This window comes from Chinchilla lanigera, unplaced genomic scaffold (assembly GCF_000276665.1).
Source record: "Chinchilla lanigera isolate Chin_1 unplaced genomic scaffold, ChiLan1.0 scaffold00038, whole genome shotgun sequence".
Lineage (NCBI taxonomy): Eukaryota > Metazoa > Chordata > Mammalia > Rodentia > Chinchillidae > Chinchilla > Chinchilla lanigera.
The window spans coordinates 4,605,408-4,627,406 of NW_004955439.1; the positions used below are offsets into that span (position 1 = coordinate 4,605,408).

At 41.3% G+C, this 21,999-nt stretch overlaps 1 protein-coding gene across 2 annotated transcripts in view; it reads right to left on the minus strand.

The window, feature by feature from the left end:
- Nucleotides 1–12,246: 12,246 nt before the first annotated feature.
- Nucleotides 12,247–21,999, minus strand: part of Zdhhc14 (zinc finger, DHHC-type containing 14) — a 275,437-nt gene continuing 265,684 nt past the window's right edge. The window contains exon 9 of one of the 2 annotated variants that reach the window (XM_005390535.2): nt 12,247–13,474. In XM_005390535.2, coding sequence (XP_005390592.1) covers nt 13,118–13,474 — 357 coding nt within the window. In that variant the 3' untranslated portion in view covers nt 12,247–13,117. Of the gene's footprint in view, nt 13,520–21,999 lie in introns of both variants that reach the window. The other variant, XM_005390534.2, reaches the window with a different exon arrangement.

Genomic DNA, 21,999 nt, shown 5'->3' on the forward strand with positions numbered 1-21,999 from the left:
CCAGCAAAGACTATCTGGCATGGAGATGGGTAGCACTTCCAGGTAATCACAAGGGTTTCCAGAGAGTCTCCTCTACCCAGTAGCCAAGGGCAGAGACCAGACCTCTCTTTGGGCCAGGCTAATCTTTCAGTGCATACAGGGCCCCTACAAGTGTGGTGTGCACACCAGTGCTGTCTGTGAACTGCTTCTGGTCCATGATGAGATAAATACAGAAACAGATATACGCATTTAGAAACTTCTATAGCAATGTGGGAGAATATTTTATGCCTCCTGGATCTAATGGTGAGATAGTAGGGCCTTTAGCATTTCTGTTTTTAATTTTTTTAAAATTCCTTTTAGTTATGTTTTTAAAAGTGTTTAATGTGCAATAGATAGGGCATTTTTTTTAAAAAGTCAAATTATTCTGGAGAAATACTGGTCTTTGCTCTGTCTTAGCCAGTTCTGTGACCTTGGATGTGACATTTCAGGTTTCTGTTGTTATATTTGGATCTTAAATGTCCTGTAGAGGTCACGTGTTAAAGGCTTACAGGAGGTGGGGCCTAATGGAAGAAAGCTAGGAAATGGGGCCTTTTTGCTCTCCTTGCTTCCCAGCTGCCATGAGTTGAGTAGATTTGCGCTACCACTCACTCCCTGACATGGTGCTCTGCCTTGGCAAAGGCCCAAAAGCAATGGGCCCAGCTCGCCACGGACAGAGACTTCTGAAATTAGTGGGGGGAAATAAATGTTTCTTTCTTATAATTTGTTTATCTTCAGCATTTTGTCACAGCTGTGAAAACCTATTGGTTTTTAGGATTTGTTGTTTGTAAGATGTGGCAGGAGTGGGTGGACTTTTCAAGTTTCCTTTTACAACATGATAAAACTGTTCAAGTTCTCTTCTAGAACATGGTAACAAATAGATTTATATCATGACCCAGTATGTTGCTTATCCTTGTTACAGGCAAAGCAATTTGACAGTACCTATTCTAATGTATATTCTCATCCATTCCATCTGAGAAAAGAAGAATGTGGGTTTGGATCCATTAAATTGGTGTCATGACTGGCTCATGGTAGGTACCCAGCCTGCGATGGAAATACTGAAGGTGGTCTTTAAAGTGATTTCCTGGCACCAGAGTGACCCTGAAAGATTCCTGTGCATCTAATTCTTGGGCCAGGATGAGCCAAGTACTAAAAATGAGCTCTAGGGCCCAGCTGGGGTTGAATTCTGTAGATTACTGACTTGCTCATAACAAAGTAGTTTTTTCCTATAGGTAGGCTAGGCAAGGAGTTTTTCCACATTATATCTTAGAATAAAAATATGTAAAATTCCACATAGTCATAGAAGAGCTTCACTCTTTATTAATGATGTTGCAGGTTTGTGGATGAGCAGGAGCTACCAACACTTAACTGTGAGTGAGCTCAACTTGGAATTACCTGGACCAGGTCCTAGCTTTGTGATCACCTACCTCCTCTCGAAGGGCATCATTGTACTCATTAACTGCTGCATACCACCTCGGCATTCAGTCAAAAGGCAAATCTTTTCTTCTGTAAACTCTTGGCTTTTATATGTCACTGAATGTGGTTTTACTGGTTACTATGGGATACAAAAAAAGAGCAGATTCTGCTTTGTTTTTTTAAAGGAAACAAAAGGGAAAAGGGAGATAGACCTTCTGTTCCTGTTTTAGACAAAGCACGAATCCCTACACAGCTGCAAGCCTCTCAGTCTCCTTCCTGACAGGCAATGGGAGCTGAAGAAAGGGAGCTGAAGGATCCAAAGAATCATTTTCAGCAACAGATGCCACCAACAGTTAACAGATAAGGAGATATTTGATGGGAACAAATGCTTGTTCCTTCCTTTTGATAATATAGAATTTAAATATAGATCAGCCCAATCAGCTTGAAGCTGACCTTTTAGTTCCTAAAATCATAGAACCCTGTTGTCATGAGGAAGTGTCAAATCACAGGGGAGCTGACATGTTCAGTGGTGACCAAGTTCCTTTCACAAGGTATCTGTTTGTGTATTAGGTCCTGTGCATTATGAGAGGAGAGGATATCCTGGGAAAAGTAGGGAACCCAGAGAGAGATCCAAATCAGTGTGATCAATCTGGTGTGTTTCATAACAGGACCCTACATGGTCATGCTTTCAGTTAATTTCCAACACATTCTGAGATGAAGTTTTTTGCAAGAAATTAAATTTGAATCTTATGAAGACAGCTTCATAAGACAAAGCATCCCATGATTTCATTCAGGGAATCAGTTGATAGAGTCTCACTGTGACTTCAACACAGCTCATCTAGGGTTATAATTTTGGTATTTAGAGAGTCCTCTTTGGTATTTCCACAAGAATGGGTTTGGAATAAACTTCAGTGGCTTCTGAAGCCATCTGCTCTCATTATTCCCAGAAAGTGTGTTTTCTAGAGCAGTTTCCAGGCCAACCTAACAAATTAATTAAATTTCAATCTTCAGATTAAATCTCAATCAGAAGACACAGATGCCACAAACAGATATGTTTGCTGACCAGATTTCCCAAAACAGGACATAAGAACATCTGCATGTTGCCATCTTCCTTTCCAGAGTGTGTTGATGAGGTCAAGGGACCTTCCTAGAAGCATTTATGAAACCATCAGTGTGTTTTCAATACGATGATCCATGTCAGCCAGACATGCCTTAAAACTTGGTGCATGTTTTGATCTAGGATATTAACAAGAATAAATAAACCCTCATTCCCCACTGAGTCACCCTCATGTAGCCAAATGAGATTTAATTGCTGAGTTATCTGGAATTTCTGCTAGGAAATGGTCTCAACTGAACTTCCTGTAGGTGCACAATAATAAGGAAAAGGAAAAATAAAGTTTCTTTTCAAGTGATACTTGAAATACAGTATAAAGAAGATCTTGCAGGGGTGTTGGTCCTTGAAAGGTAGAAAGGACTTCAATACTTACACTGTAAAGGAAATCTCTGGAGTTAAAAATATTTACAGATTTTTTTTCAGGTTTTGTTTGTGGTTGAGATTTTAAAGAAATTGGATGAGCTCCATGTTTCTGTAGAAAGATTTAATCTACGTGGCAATGAGGGACAAATAGCAGCAGCTTGGGGGGTTCATTCTCTTGGAAGCCTTGGGGTCAGAGCATCTTAGACACTCTTTCAGGGATTCAGAACTTAAAAAAATTAGGGGTTCATCAATATTTACAGTTGTTTTGGTTCTAGGACTATTAGAATTGTTTCAGATAAATTACAGACTATTTTGTGGACTGGCCTAGAGTCTAAATATCATTTATAATTTTTATCCCATGGAAAAATATATTCAAATTCCATGCCAATTTATGGAATGTAATCTCTAGGTTAAAATAATAAAACTTCATATTGTTATAAAAATGTAATCAGTACTAATAAATAGTATATATCATAGTTTATAGTATATCATGGTATAGAAATTTATGTACAGTACATTATTTACAACTAACCCTATATCATGTACCAAACAAATGTCAGTGGAATTGCCTATTGATTTTTATTAAAAAAAATTTTTACCTCATATAATCCCCAACAATTCAAGCTATTCCATTATGAATCAAAATTATAATTCTTCAAAGTCCTATCATTTCTGTTTTTCTACTTGAGGCAACTGATTTAGGACCCCAACTACATCCTAAGTCAGAATACAGTTGTCCCTTGCTATATTGCAGTTCACTTATTGTGGCTTCACTGTATCGTGGGTTTTTAACACAAATATATCTAATTCTGTATTGCAGAGTTTTCTCTATACCATTGGATTTTGTGGTATATAGGTATTTATATTATATTTATGATTTTAATTATTTTTACCTAAAAATTTTAAAACAATATAAAAATATAAAAATGTTAATTCAAACATATTAAAAGAATATGAAATCAAAATAAAATAAAATACAGTATGTATTTCATCAGTGGATGAATACTATACTGTACATAGTGGAAATGCAGTATGCCACTACTGCTTGCACAAGTTTGCCAATGTGAGATTGTACATGGCACACCATTGGCTGATGGAATGGAATGTGACCAACTACAGCACTGTGTTCTGGATCCTGGGCACTGATTGGCTCAGTGACCGTAGCATTGGTCTGTTTGCTCTCCTGCACTGTGCTCATATATTTAGCATCTCACCTTGTTCACTTCACATCGCCATCAGTACTGCACAGCTACATAACTCATGACCTTCATCATTCAAGTTGTAGTATACTTCACTGGTGAGTACCCATATAGAATTTTACAAGTTGTTAAAATTACATAAGTTTAAGAGTGTTGAAAGTATTTAAGAGCTTATGATGTGTTTATAAGAGTGTGGGAAAGGTTAATAAGAGAGTGGGAAAGGTTTATAGGGTATGGGAAGGGTTTATTAAAGCCTTAAAATATATATAAATCATAAAATAAATATAACATTGCTACTTCACGGATTTTCACCTATCGCGGGGGTCTCTGGAATGTAACTCCTGTGATAGGTGAGGGATCACTGTATTCACCTTGCACAGGAAGAGAAGAGGCAGAAGTGCGTGAGACTTCACTGGTGCCCATTAGGACTTGATCCTTATCTGAGCTGAGCTCTCCATTTGGACTTGCCCTCTACAACCTCGTGTCCTTACAGCTAGGATGCATAAAGGGGCAGGAGGGAAGGTGGCTTTTCTCTGAGGCCATTAAATCTCAGGATGTGGTCTCTCAGGGACTTTGTTCCTCAGTTCTTTAAATGTCTTCATTATTCTCATTGCCTCCATTCTTCAGTGTTCAGTGAGTGTTTCTGGCAGGTGCAGAGCCCCACCTGTGCCCATGTCACAGCAAGGTGTCCCAGGCAGTCCTGAGAGATGGCGTGATGGACAAGTATCTGAAGAACGTAGAGGAAAGGGTGTGCTGCAGATGGTCAGGGAAGATCTTACGAAAGTCCCAAGTAGAGACATAGAGAATGGAAGTGCCTACCTGTCAGGAGGACAAGTTTTTGACTATAAAAAAATTTTAGAGGAAGTGACATGGCATCTAAAGCCCACTGAGAGGGTCAAAACCACCATTCAAATGAAGCTGGATGCAGGTCAGGATCGTGCACATAATAAAGGTGACACTACAATGAGCAAGAAGGGAAGATTTGAGGATGCTATAAGAGGAGTGGACAGAACTTGAGACTTGATTGGTTGTGAGGTGGAAGAAAAAGTCAAGGATGACCCAGGGGTGTAAGCCAGGTCTCCACCAGGAAAGCAGAAACTATAATGAAGGCTGGTGTGAAGAGAGACGTTGAAGCCAAGTTTAAAAATTTTGGGTTTGGGCCAGTGATAGGTCATCTAGGAGAAAACCTTGAGCCAATGATAACTTGGCAACACCAGAGCAGCCTCACTTACAGGTAAGGACATCAAGCCTTGCCTACAGTTAAGAGCTAGCTGTAGGCCAGCTAAAGCCAGAATCCTGTCTGCAACTCTTTTCACCCAACAGTAGCTGGTTCTGAAAAGTTGCTGGTGCTGAGGGGTGCAGGCCTGGTCACTAGAGAGTTGGGATCCACAGAAGCAGAACAAAGGTTTTAGAGAGGCAGGGAATAAGAGAAGCAAAGAGAAAAGAACAAAGAGTGGAGGGTAGGGGCCAGGCCTGGTCATGTGTCCTATTTGAGGGTGAGAAGGAGGTTGTGGTGGATTGACAACTGGTGGTTAACCTGTAACACCCAGCTGAACTGAACCAGTGTGGTGCTGAGTGTGGGAGCCCACCTGAGGATTGTTGCCAGCAGCATAAGAGGCAGAACCAGAGAGGAAGAAGTTTAGAAGCTGTTGGGGCTGTAGGAGCTGTTGGTTTGCCTGGGGTTGCTGTTGGTTCTCTTGGAGGACCTTGTCATGCTGGCTTTCCTTATGAATTCATTTGTTCTCATCATCAAAGGAGCTCATGACCTTGGTGTCACTGAGAATGGCTATGGTTCATTTTGGGGGAGCTCTGGTCCTCACTTTGAGCATTGCATCCTGGCTCTGGAGGGGAAGATGATACACTGCTCAGTCTCCTGGAGAAGCTTGTTGTGTTGGCTTTCCTGATGGGAATTCAGTTGTTCTGATTATTGGAGGAGCTCTGGACCTCACTGTTGCTGTGGATGGCTGTGGTACTTTTTGGGGGAGCTCTGGTTCTTGGAGTGTTGCTTCCTGGCTCCAGTGCAGATTCCTCAGTCTCCTGGCACAGATCCTTCATCCCAATGGCATGAACTTTGTAGCTTCCAAGTCTGGCGTTTGGGCCTTCCCAGCACAGATCTGTGAAACAGGTCTGTATGAGGCATCGTTGTGGGCTCTTGGCCTCCAGTTGGGCTCATGGGGGGCATTGTTGTGGGCTCTAGGTCTTCAGCTGGACTCATGCAGGACACTGTTGTGGGATCAGGTCCTTAGCTGGATTCTTTGGTCATTAGTGTGTGGACAGATTTCCTGCACTCTCTTTGTATATGATTCTTTGGGTGACTGTTATAAAATAATCTTATAAACTGTGTGTCCTGGATTGTTTCCCCTTGTAAACCCCTGACTACAAGAAAAGCAGAATGCAAGCAGATGCAAAGAGTAGAGACATGAGTATCCCTGAGGCACAGAGGCCCTGGAGAAATCTTTGCCCTTTTTCACTGCATGCTTGCCCTGCAGCCCCAGTGCAGCCCAAGGGGCACTAAGTTGTCAGCACTGTCAGAGGCTGTGGTGAGAGAGACACTGTAGGCCAAAGCCATTGGAATCAGTGCTGGAGATCTTGGAGAGCTGTGTGGGAAGTGTGCTGTCAGGGAGGCACGGGGTGAAGGAAAGGAGGAGGTGGAGAAATGGGAGAGGCGATAAGGGGCCACTCTTTAGAGATACCTAGTAACTGGTGGAATGAAGGTTTAAAGGGGAACAGCTGGGGCAAGGAGGAGGTTTTGCCTACTTGTTTTCAAAATAAGAAAATGGTCTGGTGGCTGAGAAAGAGCAGTTAATAGCAAGAGCAAAACTGGAGTCACCAGAGAGAAGAGGCTGGGTACTAGGGTCCTGGAGCAGAAAGGGGCCAGATCCTAGGGTGATGGAGAGAAGGGGAACTGACTTCTATAGTCAAAGGAGGGAGAAGGGGCAGGGCCCTTGAATCACCAGAGGGAAAAGGGGTAGGCCCCAGAGGTCAGGAGAGAGAGTGGGGCTGGTTTCGGGGTCATGAGAGGGAGAAGGTGAGAGAAAGGGCTTGAGGAGACCAGGTGAATGTCTACTTTATTGAGTACAACTATTTCTTTTTTTTTATTTTATTTTTTAAATCTTTTTTTTTTTTTGGTTTTTCTCCGGTACCGGGAACTGAACTCACGACCTTGCGCTTGCCAGGCAGGCGCTTTTGCCACTGAGCTAAATCCCCAGCCCCGAGTACAACTATTTCTAAAGGGAGACAAAAGTAGGTGGACAAAGACAGTGTTTTGGTAGAAAGAGGAGTGGCTCCCCTAAGGCAGGATGTGTTCTCTGTTGTGACTGTCTACCAAGTACTCATTTTCCCTTTTCTTCCTTACAGATTCCTAGTATTATTTTGGGCAGCTCTATTAAAACACTGCATTTCCCAGCTCCTTGTTCGGTCACGTGACTTAACATTGATTGTGGGGAAATTAGAAGGTAGGGTTGACGACAGTGCTCTTTAAAGCCTGAAGTCTTAAGTGTTTGCAGTCATTTTGCATCTTCCCCTTTTTCTGCTTTCCTCCTGTAATAGAGTTCGATGGCTGGAGCTGCAGTAGCTATCTTGCGAAGATAGATGAAGTCTGTTCCTACACTGATGATATTGTAGAACTAACACGTTGACCTTGGATTGCCTACCTCTGCGTTTATTTTGCATGACAGAAAACACAGACATTTTTAAAGCCACTATTACTTGGACATTTTGTTACCAGTGGCCAAATATCCTATGTGGTTTTGTTTGGGTTGGAATGTGTGCACATGTGTGTATGTGCATGGGTGCATTTGTGTGTGTGTGTTTGAAAGTGGAACATACAGCAAATGTGTTGGGGGGGTCTGAATTTCTGCCCTAAAGTCAATCATGAGTTGAAAAGGCTGAGAGCTACTGTGGTAGGAAACCAATCTTTATGGTTGTAATTGATTATCAGACACATTTTTCTTGAAACCACTTTCTTCTGACATGGGTGTCTACACAGTGACCATGAATTGAGTGCAAGTCAATCCTACTCTTCTCTGCTGCTGTTGACTTCACAATATCTCCCATAAAGACTGAGGTTTACATTTTATGTCATTAGCAGTTTTTATTGAAGGAGGAAATGCTTTCTTAATTCATTTCAGGTTTAAGATCAGTTCTGCAAACATGATTAAAACATCAAAGGCACTTTAGCATACATCTCTCTGAAAACATGAAATTTATGTACACATGTTCACCATTGCTCAGATTCAGGGCTTTGATTCTGTTTTTTGTTTTCATGCCAAAATGTTTGACTATTATGAAAGACCAATCCAAAATGCTCTGGGCAAAAGGTTAGCACGTCTTTAATTCCCCTCCTGCTCTTGCATGCTAAACTCATCTCCATTCATTCAGAACTCCAACACCATGCCTCCTTGAATATACAATGTGGCTTCTTGATTTGACTACAAATCTTAAATTATCTAGATCAGTTAAGAGTGATTTATTAATGTTTGTCATCAAAACTGAGCTTCTTTTAAAAATTCAACAATTAATAGAAAGAAAAAAATCTTTGCTATACACAAAATGCTCATCTGCTTTCCAACCCACCTGCATGTAATTTCTGGGGTTTATGAGATTGAAAAATAATTCCAGTTGAAGCCATTTAGTTAGTTTTGTGACAGCTGCAAATATGGTTGCTCCAGAAGCAATCTAATCTTCCATTCCCCAATTATTTTTAATGGCTGCATTAATGTACTAACCAGATATATTTGAAAATCCATCTTGGCTGTGTTGTCAGGACTGTGTACAATGGGCAATAGACAGAAGATTTACTGGCTTACAGAATTATTGTATTTTGACATTTATTTGAAAGTAAACAACACTTCAGTTGGTTTAATATTTCAATGATAGCTTATTTGAAAGAGAGAGAGAGACATGTTTGAAGGGAGTAACTGAGAGGCAGTATTTTTTAGACCTCCAGGATGGGTCGAGGGGACCAGGAGGAATAAGAATTCATTGGAAAGCCTCTCCCTTTTGGACAAGAATATGCTAGCTATCCACAGCTCATGTGCATTTAATAAAAAAATGTAAACATCGATTTAATTTCGGCTCAGCTTCAGAAGAGCAGTAAGGCATTAATTAGAGAATATACTTATCACTTAGTCCTCTTTATACTCTTCTTGCCTGCACAAGAACTAAATGGACTAAAATAAGTGTTCATGTACATGAATAGGGACAACTCCCTCTGCAAAGATTCTGTATCATGTTAGTCCAACCCCTGACACCTTCCCACAAAATGAAAACACTGAATGAAGCTGAGGCTGGGAAGCAGCTGTCTCCTAGCACAGAGAGGAAGGTGTATGCTGATCAAGAGCATGGGTTGGGGCAGTCTGGGGAGACCCCAGGGCCTTAAGGGAACAGGCTAGTAGGCTGTGCCTTTCAGAAGTCCCCACCGGTATCAGTCCCAGCATGTTCTTAGAGACGCCATTGCAAACTCCTGTGCCCAGAAATTTATTTTTTCTTTTACTTGTTGAATCAGACAAAAAGGTATAGGCTCAGGGCATGAAGAGCGGAGGACCAACACACTACACTCTCAGAAGAACATGGTTTACAAAATGGGGCTTTCTTCTCATTTGAATGGCTGGCAGCAATCCCGGCCACAACTTAGTAGACTTGTGGGGTGTGGGGGAGGAGTTCTCTAAAGACTCTTCTGTGTGCCTCTGTGGCCCAGAATAGGTGTGGAGTATTTGTGGCCTCAGGTCTTGGATACAGCTTCATTGTGCCAGGATGAACAGTCATTCTGAAAGGTAGGATGAGCACTTTTCAAGTGTGTACAAATGTCCCAGCACAAATACTGGGTTGATGCCTTCAGGTACATAGTGATATGTTATTGCGCCCTCTCAGATGCAGCCTAATACTGCCCTTCTGCTCGGTCCAGCCTAGTAAATGGGTGTTCTGGCTAAATCCACCCTTTGAGTGCCTGGGAGGCCTGTAGTCCTTAGAGCATTCCTGGGCGGACAGATGAATTTTTAAACAACAGTGTGTGTGTGTGTGTGTTAATGTCTAAGCCTTAATAGCATAGTAAAATATTTATCTTACTCTTTTCTAGATAGCATGCAATCCATCAGTAACTCACTGGAAACATTTACAAATAATCAAGGTCTACTCAGCAGCACCAGATGGACCCAGTCAACGCGTATCAGTTAAAGGAAAACACAAAGACCTCACCTCACCGGATGAGCCAGCCCCCAGACCATCTGTCTTGTCCCACAGAAAGGGGAGCCTCAGAGAGCACAGTGTCTTCTTCTTGAGCCACAGAGGAAAGGCCTGTGGGAACTGTTGTGGTTTTGGTTTTTAAAATGTTAATTGTCTGAGCAAATTGGCTCATTCAGATTAATCTCATTCTTGACCCTGAATTCCCTTGATTAATTTCACTCAAATTCCTCAACTGATCTTTGATAAATGATGCCAAGTGCATACAGGGATTGGGGTGGGGTGGGGTTAGCGATACTAAATACAGTTGCTCCTCAGTTTCCAGGAGGTTGGCTGGATACCGAAACCCTTAGATGCTCAAGTCCTCTATATAACATGGCATGAATCTTCATGTATAACCTATGCATATTCTCCTGTACACTTTAAATCATCCCTAGGTTATTCATAACACCTAATACAATGTAAATGCTGTGTAGAGACTTGTTATATCGATTAGGGGGTGACAAGAAAAAAGTCCGTACATATTTAACACAGAGACAATTATTTTTTCAAATATTTTCAGTCCGCAGTTGGTTGAATTCACAGATGCAGAAACTGACAATCCCAAGGAATGAGTGTATTAAGTGACTATTTGTTACATGATCCTTGCTTTTAGAGTTTTTTCACAATGAGGCTAGAAGGGCTGGCCATAGGAAATGAGCAGCCTCTGGATGAGTGAATGTTAGGAAGGGAAGGGCAGTAAAGACCAGGGGCAGAAACTGGGAGGGGACCAGCTACACTTGACCCTAGAGGGGGGCTAAGCCAGCCTTCCCTTCTTGTCATTCCAGCTTTCTCCCAGGGTGCCAGAGGAGCAGATGGGAAAAGGGAAGAGGCAAAGTTGCTTTGGGAAAGTCCTTTGTGGAGCTATCGCTCTGTGCTCACAGACAGGGCATGTGAGGGTGCAACAATGCGCCTGGTTGTGTAAGGAGGGATCTGGCTGAAAGCATAAATGGATACAAGTAATTCATCTTTTCCATTTTCTAGACTTGCGTGCAGTACAAAAACCAAAAATGACTCAAAGATATCAGGAGGCAGGGATTCTTGAGGCTTTTTTAGCACAATTATTTTTGGACCCAAATGGAATTGGTTTTATCCCAAGTAAAACTTGAAAATGTGCTTTTCCTTTGCTATCTTATGTTTCTTTTATATAAAATGGCAACATTTTTTCTTCTAGAAGAAATAACCTTTGCCCAAAAATGCAAATCCTTTCAGGTTACTCATATGAATGATCAATGTGTGTTACTTTCATATGGTTTTAGGAAGCAAGACTGATTTTGAATTTGAGTGGATTTTGCTGTTGGATTTACTACCTGGAAAGCAGCCAGGAGAGAGGTTGCTGAGTTCCTGCAGCTGCCTCCCAAGTGGCTTGCTCCCTAAGTTCACAGCAAGTTCCCCTTGAGATGATAGATGGAAGTGAGCACAGTGGTAATCTTCTTAATTCCAATCTGATTAGTGTCTAACTCAGGATATGACCGTCATGGTCTCAGCCCAAACTTTGATCCAGGGACACTCTTCATTTTCTGATACTTTTACTGGGATCTCCAGTTGCACTCCTGAAGTTTGGTGACACATTACCACACAGTGTGAGCCAGAAAGACTGCTGGACAGCTACCCTTTCTCCTGAGCATCCCTCCCTCTACCTACTGCAGATTAACTGTTGCATGTCAGTCTAAATGTACAGCAAATTCCACTAAGACTGCATCAAAAAGAGATGACTAAAGGGGGAAAATAGATGAAAATCTTGTCTCTCATCTAAGAAATCATCCAGTGATCACCTTATACTCCACAATACCAAAATTTGAGTTTTGGTTGTTCTCCGACTATTCCTCACTAGGGATACTTCAAAAATCCAAACTCTCCAGGCCATCAAGATTATTTCACTTTCATGTAAGCTGTGAAGGATAACTACACAATCCAAAATAACAGAGGACATCATTTTATTGGCTGTCCAGGGTAAGTTCATCACACAAGGAGGTGAGACTGCAGTGGGTGGCACAACACAATACCTCATCTAACTACAGAACAGAAGGTTGACTGGTCCTGGACAGGATGAACCTGCAGCCCTCTGCAGCCCAGGTGCTGCCACTTCCTGTCAAACAAAGCAGGGTCAGCAGACGACGGCGTTGCCCATTGGGCTGGGCCTGTTTTGCTGTCTTTAATATAACAGCACTTGGAAATTCACAAAATTAAAAAAAAGAAAGGAAGAAAAGAAAGAAAGCAGCATTTCCTTTGGAATACCAACACCACTGTAACACAGACTGTAGCGTGGCATGCAAATCCACATCTGGTCGGGTTTTTTTTTCTTCCCTTTAGGATTTAAAAAAAAAATTAACAAATGGAATGGCATGTTTCTTTCAAATATTAGTAGCATAACACTTAAGTGCAATTTCAGTCTGGCCACAAGTATCAGGAACCATCTCTGCGTGTCTGTCCCAAGGGCAGCAGACAGACAGTGCAGCATCCAGGCAGCTTCTTTTCCTCCCGTGCTCCACTGTACCTGGTGAGGGTCCTTCCTCCCCAGGCTTACCCTGCAGAGTCCAAATACTTGCAAACAACCACTTCTCTGTGTGTTCATTTTTTTAAAGTGCTCAGGGTGGGGAAGAAGTTTCAAATAAAATTAAGTTTGGAGGATCTGAGGCCTCCCCGCACTTTGCCATCAGATGGGGGTGTGTTCTCTTTCTTAGTGGTCTTTGTACCCCAGGCCTGAGGCTGTCAGCTCCCTGCTGCAGGCCACCCTCTGCCTGCTCCCTTGCCTGTGGAGGAGCCCTGTGGTCTCAGGGCCATCTGCGGGTCACACGGAGCTGAGCTTCACCAGGCCGCGCACAGAGTCTTCATGTAGAGAGTCCTGGCTTGCCAGGCCCAGCACATGCATGGTGCGGCTGTGTGTCAGAGGGCTGCCCGCCCCCAGCATCCTGGGTGGTGTGGGCGCTTCATCTGGAGTCAGGAACTGGTGGCCCCCGTGCTCGTCCTTTAGGGGGAGAATGTCCGAGAGCGTGGCCTCGGCAGTGAGGTTGGGCATAGAGGAGGGTGGTGTGGGCTGGCCCAGTGTCAGGCTGGTGCACGGCGTGCCCAGGCCAGGCTTCCCCGGGAGGTGCATCTCGTCGCTGGTGAGACTAGGCTCGCTCTGCAGCAGGGGTGTGGCTGCGGCCTGCAAAACGAATTTGGTGCTCTGAATGCACTGGTCTTGGTCGCACTGGAGAACAGCAGGAGCCAGCGAAGAGAAGGCAGAGATGGGGCGGGAAGGGGGGGTGGGTAAGGAAGGATGGGTGTGAGAAGAGAGAAACATTAGTGACACTTCAATCAAGCAGAGGCAGGAAGCACAGGCAGCAGCCCAAGGGCATCTAGAGGGATGCCCAGCACATGGCCAACACCAGCACCTGACAACAGAGTAACCTGTTCAAAAGCACAGTCACCCACAGGTGCCTGTGGCTTCTGTCTACAACTTAAAGGGTATAATTTAAAAACAATCTCATGGACTTACAGGCTTTCCCCACCTATAGCATTTGTAGGCAATTGCTTTTTACAGGCTGAAAACCATTTTTTACCATATTGCATAAAAATACACCATGTTCACATCAGGAATATTCACAAAGTGAAAGCAACCCACATGTCCGCTGATGGCTAAATGGATAAACAAAACGTAACCTATCCAAAGAGAAAGGAATATTAGTAAGCCATAAGAGGGAAAGAAATTCTGACATGTGTTACAATATGGATGAATCTTGAGGACATCATACTAAGTGAAATAAGCCCACCACAAAAAGACAAATGCTCTATGGGTTCACTGGTATGAGGGACCTCGTCAGACGCACAGAGAGAAGGTGGAGTAGAGGTAGCCAGGGGCTGGAGGGAGAGGATTGAGAAGTACTGTTTGATGAGAGCTTCCAGTGTGAGAACATGACAGAGCTCTGGAGGTGGAGAGTAGCCATGGCTACAGAAATAAGCATGACTCAGTACCATTGAGCTGTACATGTAAAGATGGTAAGTTTTATGTCTTTTGACCAAATAAAGATAAGAAAGATAGAGGGGTCACAGAAACCCTTAGGGGTTGGATCAGAGTGTTCTGCAAAAGCCTAGACACTTGCTTTCCACTTGCTTCAAGAACCACGCATCACTGGGCTTCCGAGGTTTGATAATGCTGACGTCTGAGAAGACGGTTCCCTTTCATTCAAGTGTTCTGAAGTCCCATCACAGTGGTCTTGCACCCTTTGTTTCACTTTAATCACTGACAAAGCAGCATAAGTCCTTGGTCACTCAACAGCCCCCATCCTTGAAAATGCACAAGCTTCAGCATAGGTAGACTTAGGATATGGAAATCCTAAATTTGACCCTGCCCAGTTCCTTGTTACTGAGATTCAGCAAGCTGGATGCCCTGCTTTTTCCCCTGGAAATGCTTGGGACAAGCCTATTTTCCTCTCTTTATCAATGGAGATCTCAAAGCTCAAGGGGGTTGGAGGGATTGTTCAACTCCTCATGTGTGAAAGTAGAGGATGGATCAAGCATTTGAACCTGGGACCCTTTCACTGAAAACCAAATCTACTGCCGCAAATTTGACACACAGTGGGTGCTTAGTAAGTGTCATTTGGCTTATTACCCTCTTGTGCTTTTTCAGAACTTGACAGTTATTAAAGAATCATGTACTGTATCATAAACTTGTGACTGAGTGGCTCCCACATTACCCCAACAGCACTCCTTCCTCTGGCCTCAGATGCGATTCGAAGGAACAGCATCAGCAGCCTTAGAGGGAACAGGGAGAGGGCTTCCTTGAACTTGCAGATCCGTGCGTATTTATTTCATTTGCCTGAATGTGTGTCCTGTGCTGGCTCCTTCCCTGTCCCCCGCCTGGATGAGAAGGTTGAATTTGCTGTGAACTCTAAGGAACGAGCAGGTCTTAGGAGCTCAAAGCCCTTGGTTCCAGGGAAGAACCAGCTCCCAAGGGAGACTTAAGGAGGGAAACCTTGTCTCAGGGTGAGTCCTTGCTTTTCTCTCATGCTCCTCAACCCTGCCAGTGGATGGACTGCCTATAAAACAAGCCCTGGGACAGGCTAGGGAAGGTGGGAAGGGTGAGGAAGCATGTGGGAGCTACTCAGAGATGAAAAGCCCATTGTAAAGCACTTGAAATGGGTTGACTGTCAAGCCCATAAGTCCTGAATATGTTCATTTTCCTGAGAGTCATCCAAATCATTTTTGTCTCAGTGGTAGTTCTTCAAGGTGGGCAGCTGAGTACTCTGACCTTGCAGGGAGGTTGGCTCAGGGTGTGACTCCTGCAGATGGGCAAGCTGAGTGGGGCTAGCGAGCTGCAGACTGTGCAGTAGGTCAAGGCAGGTGGGCTCCTACTCGCTGGCAACCTCTAAGCCCCGTCAGGACTTTCCCCCAGGCTTGAAAGTACAGCAGCAGGGAAGTAGAGCCTCTCTGATTGCCATTTTTCCTCAGGATGTCATGCCAGGGTTGGGTGAACCATGCTTTTCGAGGGCTATTTTATGAAAATAGCCATTCAGCACTCTTCCTGGAGAGATGGCTGCACAGCTGCAATGCTCCAGCTTCCTGGGGCTCAGTACAGACCCCAGGCAGTCCCACCCATGAGCTGGTCACAGGGCTGCAGGTCACAGTTCAGTGGCCCTTTCTGGATGACAGAGTCTTCATGTCAACCTTCCCCTCTGGAGTCCTTACTCTTTCCGTACTCTGTCCACACAATCCCTCCAACTCTAAGGAATGAGGAAACTGCAAATTAAATTTGCTTGTGTTCATTGATCTGAAGAAAGTTCTTCTTATTGAAAATTCATTAAAAAATTCTATTGTAGAGATCAGGCTCTTACAGATGCATGTCTACAGGGTATAGGGTATTGCCTATGTCAATCTCCTGTCCATTTATAACAAAGGACTTCAGGATTTTTACCATGTTTCACCCAAGGAGGTGCATAACTCTATCCATTGGAATTTATAATTCCCATAATGATACCTTTGCCTGTTTTGAACATCTCCTTGGAAAAATATCAAGTGATTCAGAGATATCTGACTTTTAAAAAAATGAGTCAGAGTTTTCCCATTTTTTTTTTCCACTGTGCCAACATTCCCACAGGTTGATAAACCTTCCTTGTCTCGATTTCCATATTAGAAATTCAGGAAGGAACATGATCAGTATGTTCAGGGCCACTATAGAAATGACCCATGAAAAATTCCCTCTTTACCTTTCTCTGTGCAGTCCTCCTGCCTCAGCTTCCCAAGTCACTGGGATTACAGGCATGCACCATTACACCTGGATTATACCTCTTTTTTCTTTTTTTAATCTTTGCCTCTAATTCTTATTTGCCCATTTCTTGTTGACTTTCTCCTTCTCTTTTTCTCTGGCTTTACCCATTCTCTTCTCCTTCACTTTTTTCTCTCATTGATCTCTCCTCTATGTCTCCCTTTTTGCTGTCTTCTTTTGTTTTTGTCTCCCTTTCTACCTTTCTTACCTTGAACTTTCCACCACCCTGTCTTCCGGCCTTTTCATCTGAGCATGATTTTACTTTCTACCAGTAGGGGGAGACATCACTTTTTTTTCTCTTCCAATTTGTTCTGTGAAAATTCAAACTAAGCGTTAGGTATGTTTTAATTTATCTAACCAGTTATATAATCATAAGTAAAAATGTCCTAACACCCAGATGTTTGACAGTGATAGTCCAGCTACTATAAACAGTAAATTGAGAAATTCATGTATTCGTTCCAAAGACAGTTCTTCAAAGCTCATATTTATCAATTATTGGGTTGAATCATACGAACTTGCCATTTTTAAGGTCAAATGCTGAATAAGAACAGAAGAGAAATTTGATCTCTAGCGAGAGCTTTCTTCTGAAGACATGAAAATGCTGTCTGGAGCGCTAGAGTTTACTGTATTAGCAGTAAGTTACCGTGATGGTTGATTTGCTGCCCAAATGAAGAGATGGCATTTAACTTGTAAAGAAATTTATGGCTTCAGATGTTCAGCTGTCACACACATTAGCACTTAATGTTACAATTTAAAAATGCTATAGAGATCTGTTACTTTTTATTTCTGCAGATTTTCAAATAAAATTTCTACTTTTGGAAAACATTTTATTTTATATGAGCTGACTTCTTGTCTAAAATAAACCTAGTGAGTACATCAAAACCAAGTGGCATAACAACCCCAGACTTGAAGTTATACTATGAAGCTACAGTGACTAAACCAGCATGGTACTGTCACAAAACAGGCATGTGGATCAATGGAACAGAACAGAGGAAGAAAAAACAGCCCAAGGCACATTCAGCTATTTGATCTTTGATAAAGGGGCCAAATATATACACTGGAGGAAAGACAGCCTCTTCAATAAATGGTGCTGAGAAAATTGGATATTCACATGGAAAAAGATTGAGTCTAGACCCATATATTTCACTACATACTAAATTAAAATAAAAAAATGGTTTAATGATGAATGTTAAAACAGAAACAATCTTCTGGAAGGTAAAGTAGGTAAAACTCTTGAAGATATAAATGTAGACAAGGATTTTCTGAACAGAATCCAAATGGCTCATGAAATAATACTGAGAATTAATAAATGGGATCATATCAAATGAAAAACTTCTGCACAGCAAAGGAAACAACCAAAAGAGTGAAGAGACAATCTACAGAATGGGAAAAATTGTTTGCCAGATAGTCCTTGAACAGACGACTAACATCAAGCATATATAAAGAACTCAAAATATTAAACTCCCAAAGATAAAAAACCCAATAAAAAATGGGCAACTGAAATGAATAGACACTTCTCAGAAAGAACTAGAAATGGCCAATAAATACAGACATGAAAAAATGCTCACCGTCCCTGGCTATCAGAAAAATGCAAATTAAAACTACACCAAGATAGCATCTTACCCCAGAAAGAATGGTTACCATAAAAAAAAACTAGTAATAACAAATGCTGGCAAAGATGTAGGGGAAAAAGAAACCCTTTTATATTATTGGTGGGAATATAAACTAGTACAACCACTATGGAAAAACATGTGAAGATTCTTCAACAACCTAAAAATACAAATTCCATTTGATCTAGCTATCCTCTAGCATTAAAATTATCATAGTGCAGGGATACATGCATAGACATATTTATAGCACCACAATTTATAATAGCTAGATTGTGAAAACAATGTATATGTCTATCAGCAGATGAATGGATAAGGAAAATGTATTTGTGCACAATGGAGTATTATTATTCTATAAAGAAAGACAAACGAGGTATTTGTAGGTAAATGGATGCAATTTGAGAACATAATTTTAAGTGAAGTAAGTCTGATACACAAGCTTAAATATGGCATAGTTTCTCTTATATGAGAAAAAAATATATATATACACACACATATGACTAAACAGCAAAATAGAGAGATAAATAGGAAGTAAGGATAAGTTCATATACTCCTCAAATTACCTATTCTGCTGTTTCAAAAATATTTTAATATACTGTATATGCTAATTTATTTCATTTATACTACTAGTTTATTTTAATTTGTTGAAAAGAAAATTTTGTGCTATTGACTTTCTTCTTTGTAAGAATCTTTTTGGTCTATGTCTTACACTCTGAGTAACTACTTTGAAGATAATGATACATAGTATATTAACCATTGTTAATCTCGTCATTTTTGTGAAATTTTGTTTTATTTTTTCATAAAATAAAAACATGCTGCTAAAAGCAAAGCTAGGAGTTTTCTAGGTGGTCTATACAAGTGAAATGAATTATATCTTTTGCTCCAGTTCTGTTAAAAGTATTTAATTTAGGCTGGGCATGGTTTTGGCAGTGAACCCCTGTCCTGGGGTCTTATGAATGCTCAGATAGAGTTGCAAGAATGCCATAAACATCTTTAGGAAGTCTACCTAAAACACACATACAGGTTAGGAGGACTTTTTGTATTATTTGATTTAACTTTATTATTTAAGTTTGCTTAACTTATTTTCCCCTAAGGTATTTGATTTTTCAGATTATGCATTAAAAGTTATGCAATCCTTATTTTTAAATCATGCAACTGATGGCTTAGTCTTGTTTTGATATTGGATGAAGGGGTGTGTTAGTTTTACATTGTTGTGACAAAATATGCAGTTTAAGGAGGAGAGGTTTACTTTGGCTCATGGCTTCAGATGTTTCAGTCCATGGTCATTTGGTCCTGTTGCGCTGGGATGGTATAATATATAATGGTGGGAGTGTGGGGTACAGGAGACCTGTTTACTTCCTGGCAGCCAGGATACAGAGAGAAGGGGATTGGAGGCCTCACTATCCTTTTTCAGAGTGTGTTCTCAGTGACCCAACTGCCTCCAACTAGGCTCCACCTCTTAAAGGTTCTATCATCTCCCAATAGTGTCAAGGGCTGGGGACCGAGTCCTCAGCCTATGGGTCTTTGGTGGATGCTTCAGGTCCAAATTATAGCAAGGGGGAGATATAAAATATTAGATTAAGCAAATGTACTGTTTTTTTTTCTTTAAAAATCCAATAAGTATGTATTACATTCCTATCTTTGCATTTAGAACATCATCCCAAAGTATCTTTGAAGCTGTGAGTACCAGATGTATGACTGAAGCTATCCAGAAGTTAAATTGTTGGCAATGAAATGAGTTAAACACACTAAAAGTTGGACCATAAATGGATATATACATTGTCATAAAAAGAACTTCAATGTTAGGTAATAATAAAAGCCAATAATGAGGAAAATGGGAATAACTAAAATAAAATACTTAACTAGCTCTGGGCTTATTGGTACATAATTCCAGTTTGGTTTCTCAGAATTTCAAAAGAATTCAAGTGATAAAAGCAGTATCTGGAGTTACACTCACCGTGTAAATGCTTTAGATGTCACTTCATTACTTCTCTGACATTTTCTTCTTCAGATTTACAGTAGATCACTTACATACTAAAAACCTACCAGCATCCCCAACTGAAGCTAGGTAGTAACTTATTTGTGGCTTTCTCTGTCTGAGAAAACCAACAGACCTCAGTGGGTAGTTAGATGCCAGTTTTCTGTCAATATTCATTTAAGTTTTCTGACCCAAAATAATAGTGTATTTATCTAAGACTTATAAATCTTTACTTTTAGTTTCTAAAATATTGGATATTGCTAGCTATGGTGGTACATGCCTGTAATCCTAGCACTCAGGAGAATAAGGCAGCAGGATTGCTGTGAATTTGAGGCCAGCCTGGGCTACATAGTGAGTTTGAGACCAGCCTGAACTACATAGCAAGATTCTGTCACAAACAAACAAAGAAGATTAAAATGCTGCATATTTCTCGAGGAGCACTTTTCCTGTCATATAGAAAATGATTCCTTCATTTGGACATTAGTCCTAAAATAAAATAATAGGCAAAAATTTGCCTAAAGATGCCCTGGATCTCTTTCCCTCCATTATGTCTTCTCTCTAAAGTTAAATATGAATATTTCCAAATGTTCCTTCTTAAGCTAAATACCAGAAATGGTATGGAATCAGGGAAATCACATCCCATGGTTAATTCAATATTTATCATTGGGAGACTGTGTAGGAAAAATGTGTGTATGAAGAACATGATAATACCAGCTCCAAAATGTCCTCTAGTCACAGAAAAGCGTTCTGTGTCCTGTAATGATGGATAAGTGACACTGGACCATCTTTCCCTCTGCATATGGGAGAGTGGATAAAACTGGCCAAGACACCGGAGGCATGTAATGACAACAGCCAATGCAAGATTGTAAACCTATAGAGAAGGGAAGCTTACAAAGTGAGCACCATGGCCAACCAGTGCTTTTCATGGTGAAAGTTTCCTAACCATAGATTTAAGAGTTTGAGTAGGCCATGGCAATTTTCATGAGTGGAAAAAAAAAAAATTAAGGCATGAGGAATCTAAAGTGGCTGGATATGTAGGGAAGGCTACTGGAAAGAGGGATACTGAATAGAGGGAGGAGCCTTGTTAGGCACCCCCATGTCTGTAGTAAGTGGCTATGTTGTACATGTGAAGATAGGAGCGTTTTATTCCCAGGCTTATGAGATTACAGCTGCAGTGGGGGTTCAGAAAGGAATAGAGATACTAGAGGTTGAGAAAAGCAGTGCTGGAGGATATTGATTTCATTAACACCTTGAACACCTTGTCAACATCCCTGGCATCCAGCTAAGACAGTAGAAAAGCTATGCCCTTTTAAGGGAGGGAGAATCATGCCCTTAAGTAGGACTCACCCTAACAAAGCTTAAAACCAAAAACTGACAAGGTCTTAAGGGTTGATGTAATTTGTAAGTTGAATTCCTCCAAAATTAGAGGCATTTGATAAACACCTTGGACTTTCCATAAGTCTGTACTAATATAATACAAGTCCACACAGGTTCACAGTGACAAGCCAGAATTGGACTTTCTCAATACTTGGAGGGAGACAACAAAATCCAAAGTCTGTATAGTATATTATTTAAAATGTCCAGTGTTCCATAAAATATCAGTAGCTATACAAAGAAATAAGAGCACGTGATAGAATCAAATAAAAATTCTAGAACTAGAAAGTATAATAACCAAAATGAAAAGTCCTATGGATGACCTTAACAAAAGATTGAAGATGGTAGAACAAAGAATCAGCGAATGTCAAGATATATCAAAAGAAATTCATTACCCAACCCAAAGAAAGAGAGGGAGAGATGAGAAGGGAGAGAGAGAGAGAGAGAGAGAGAGAGAGAGAGAGAGA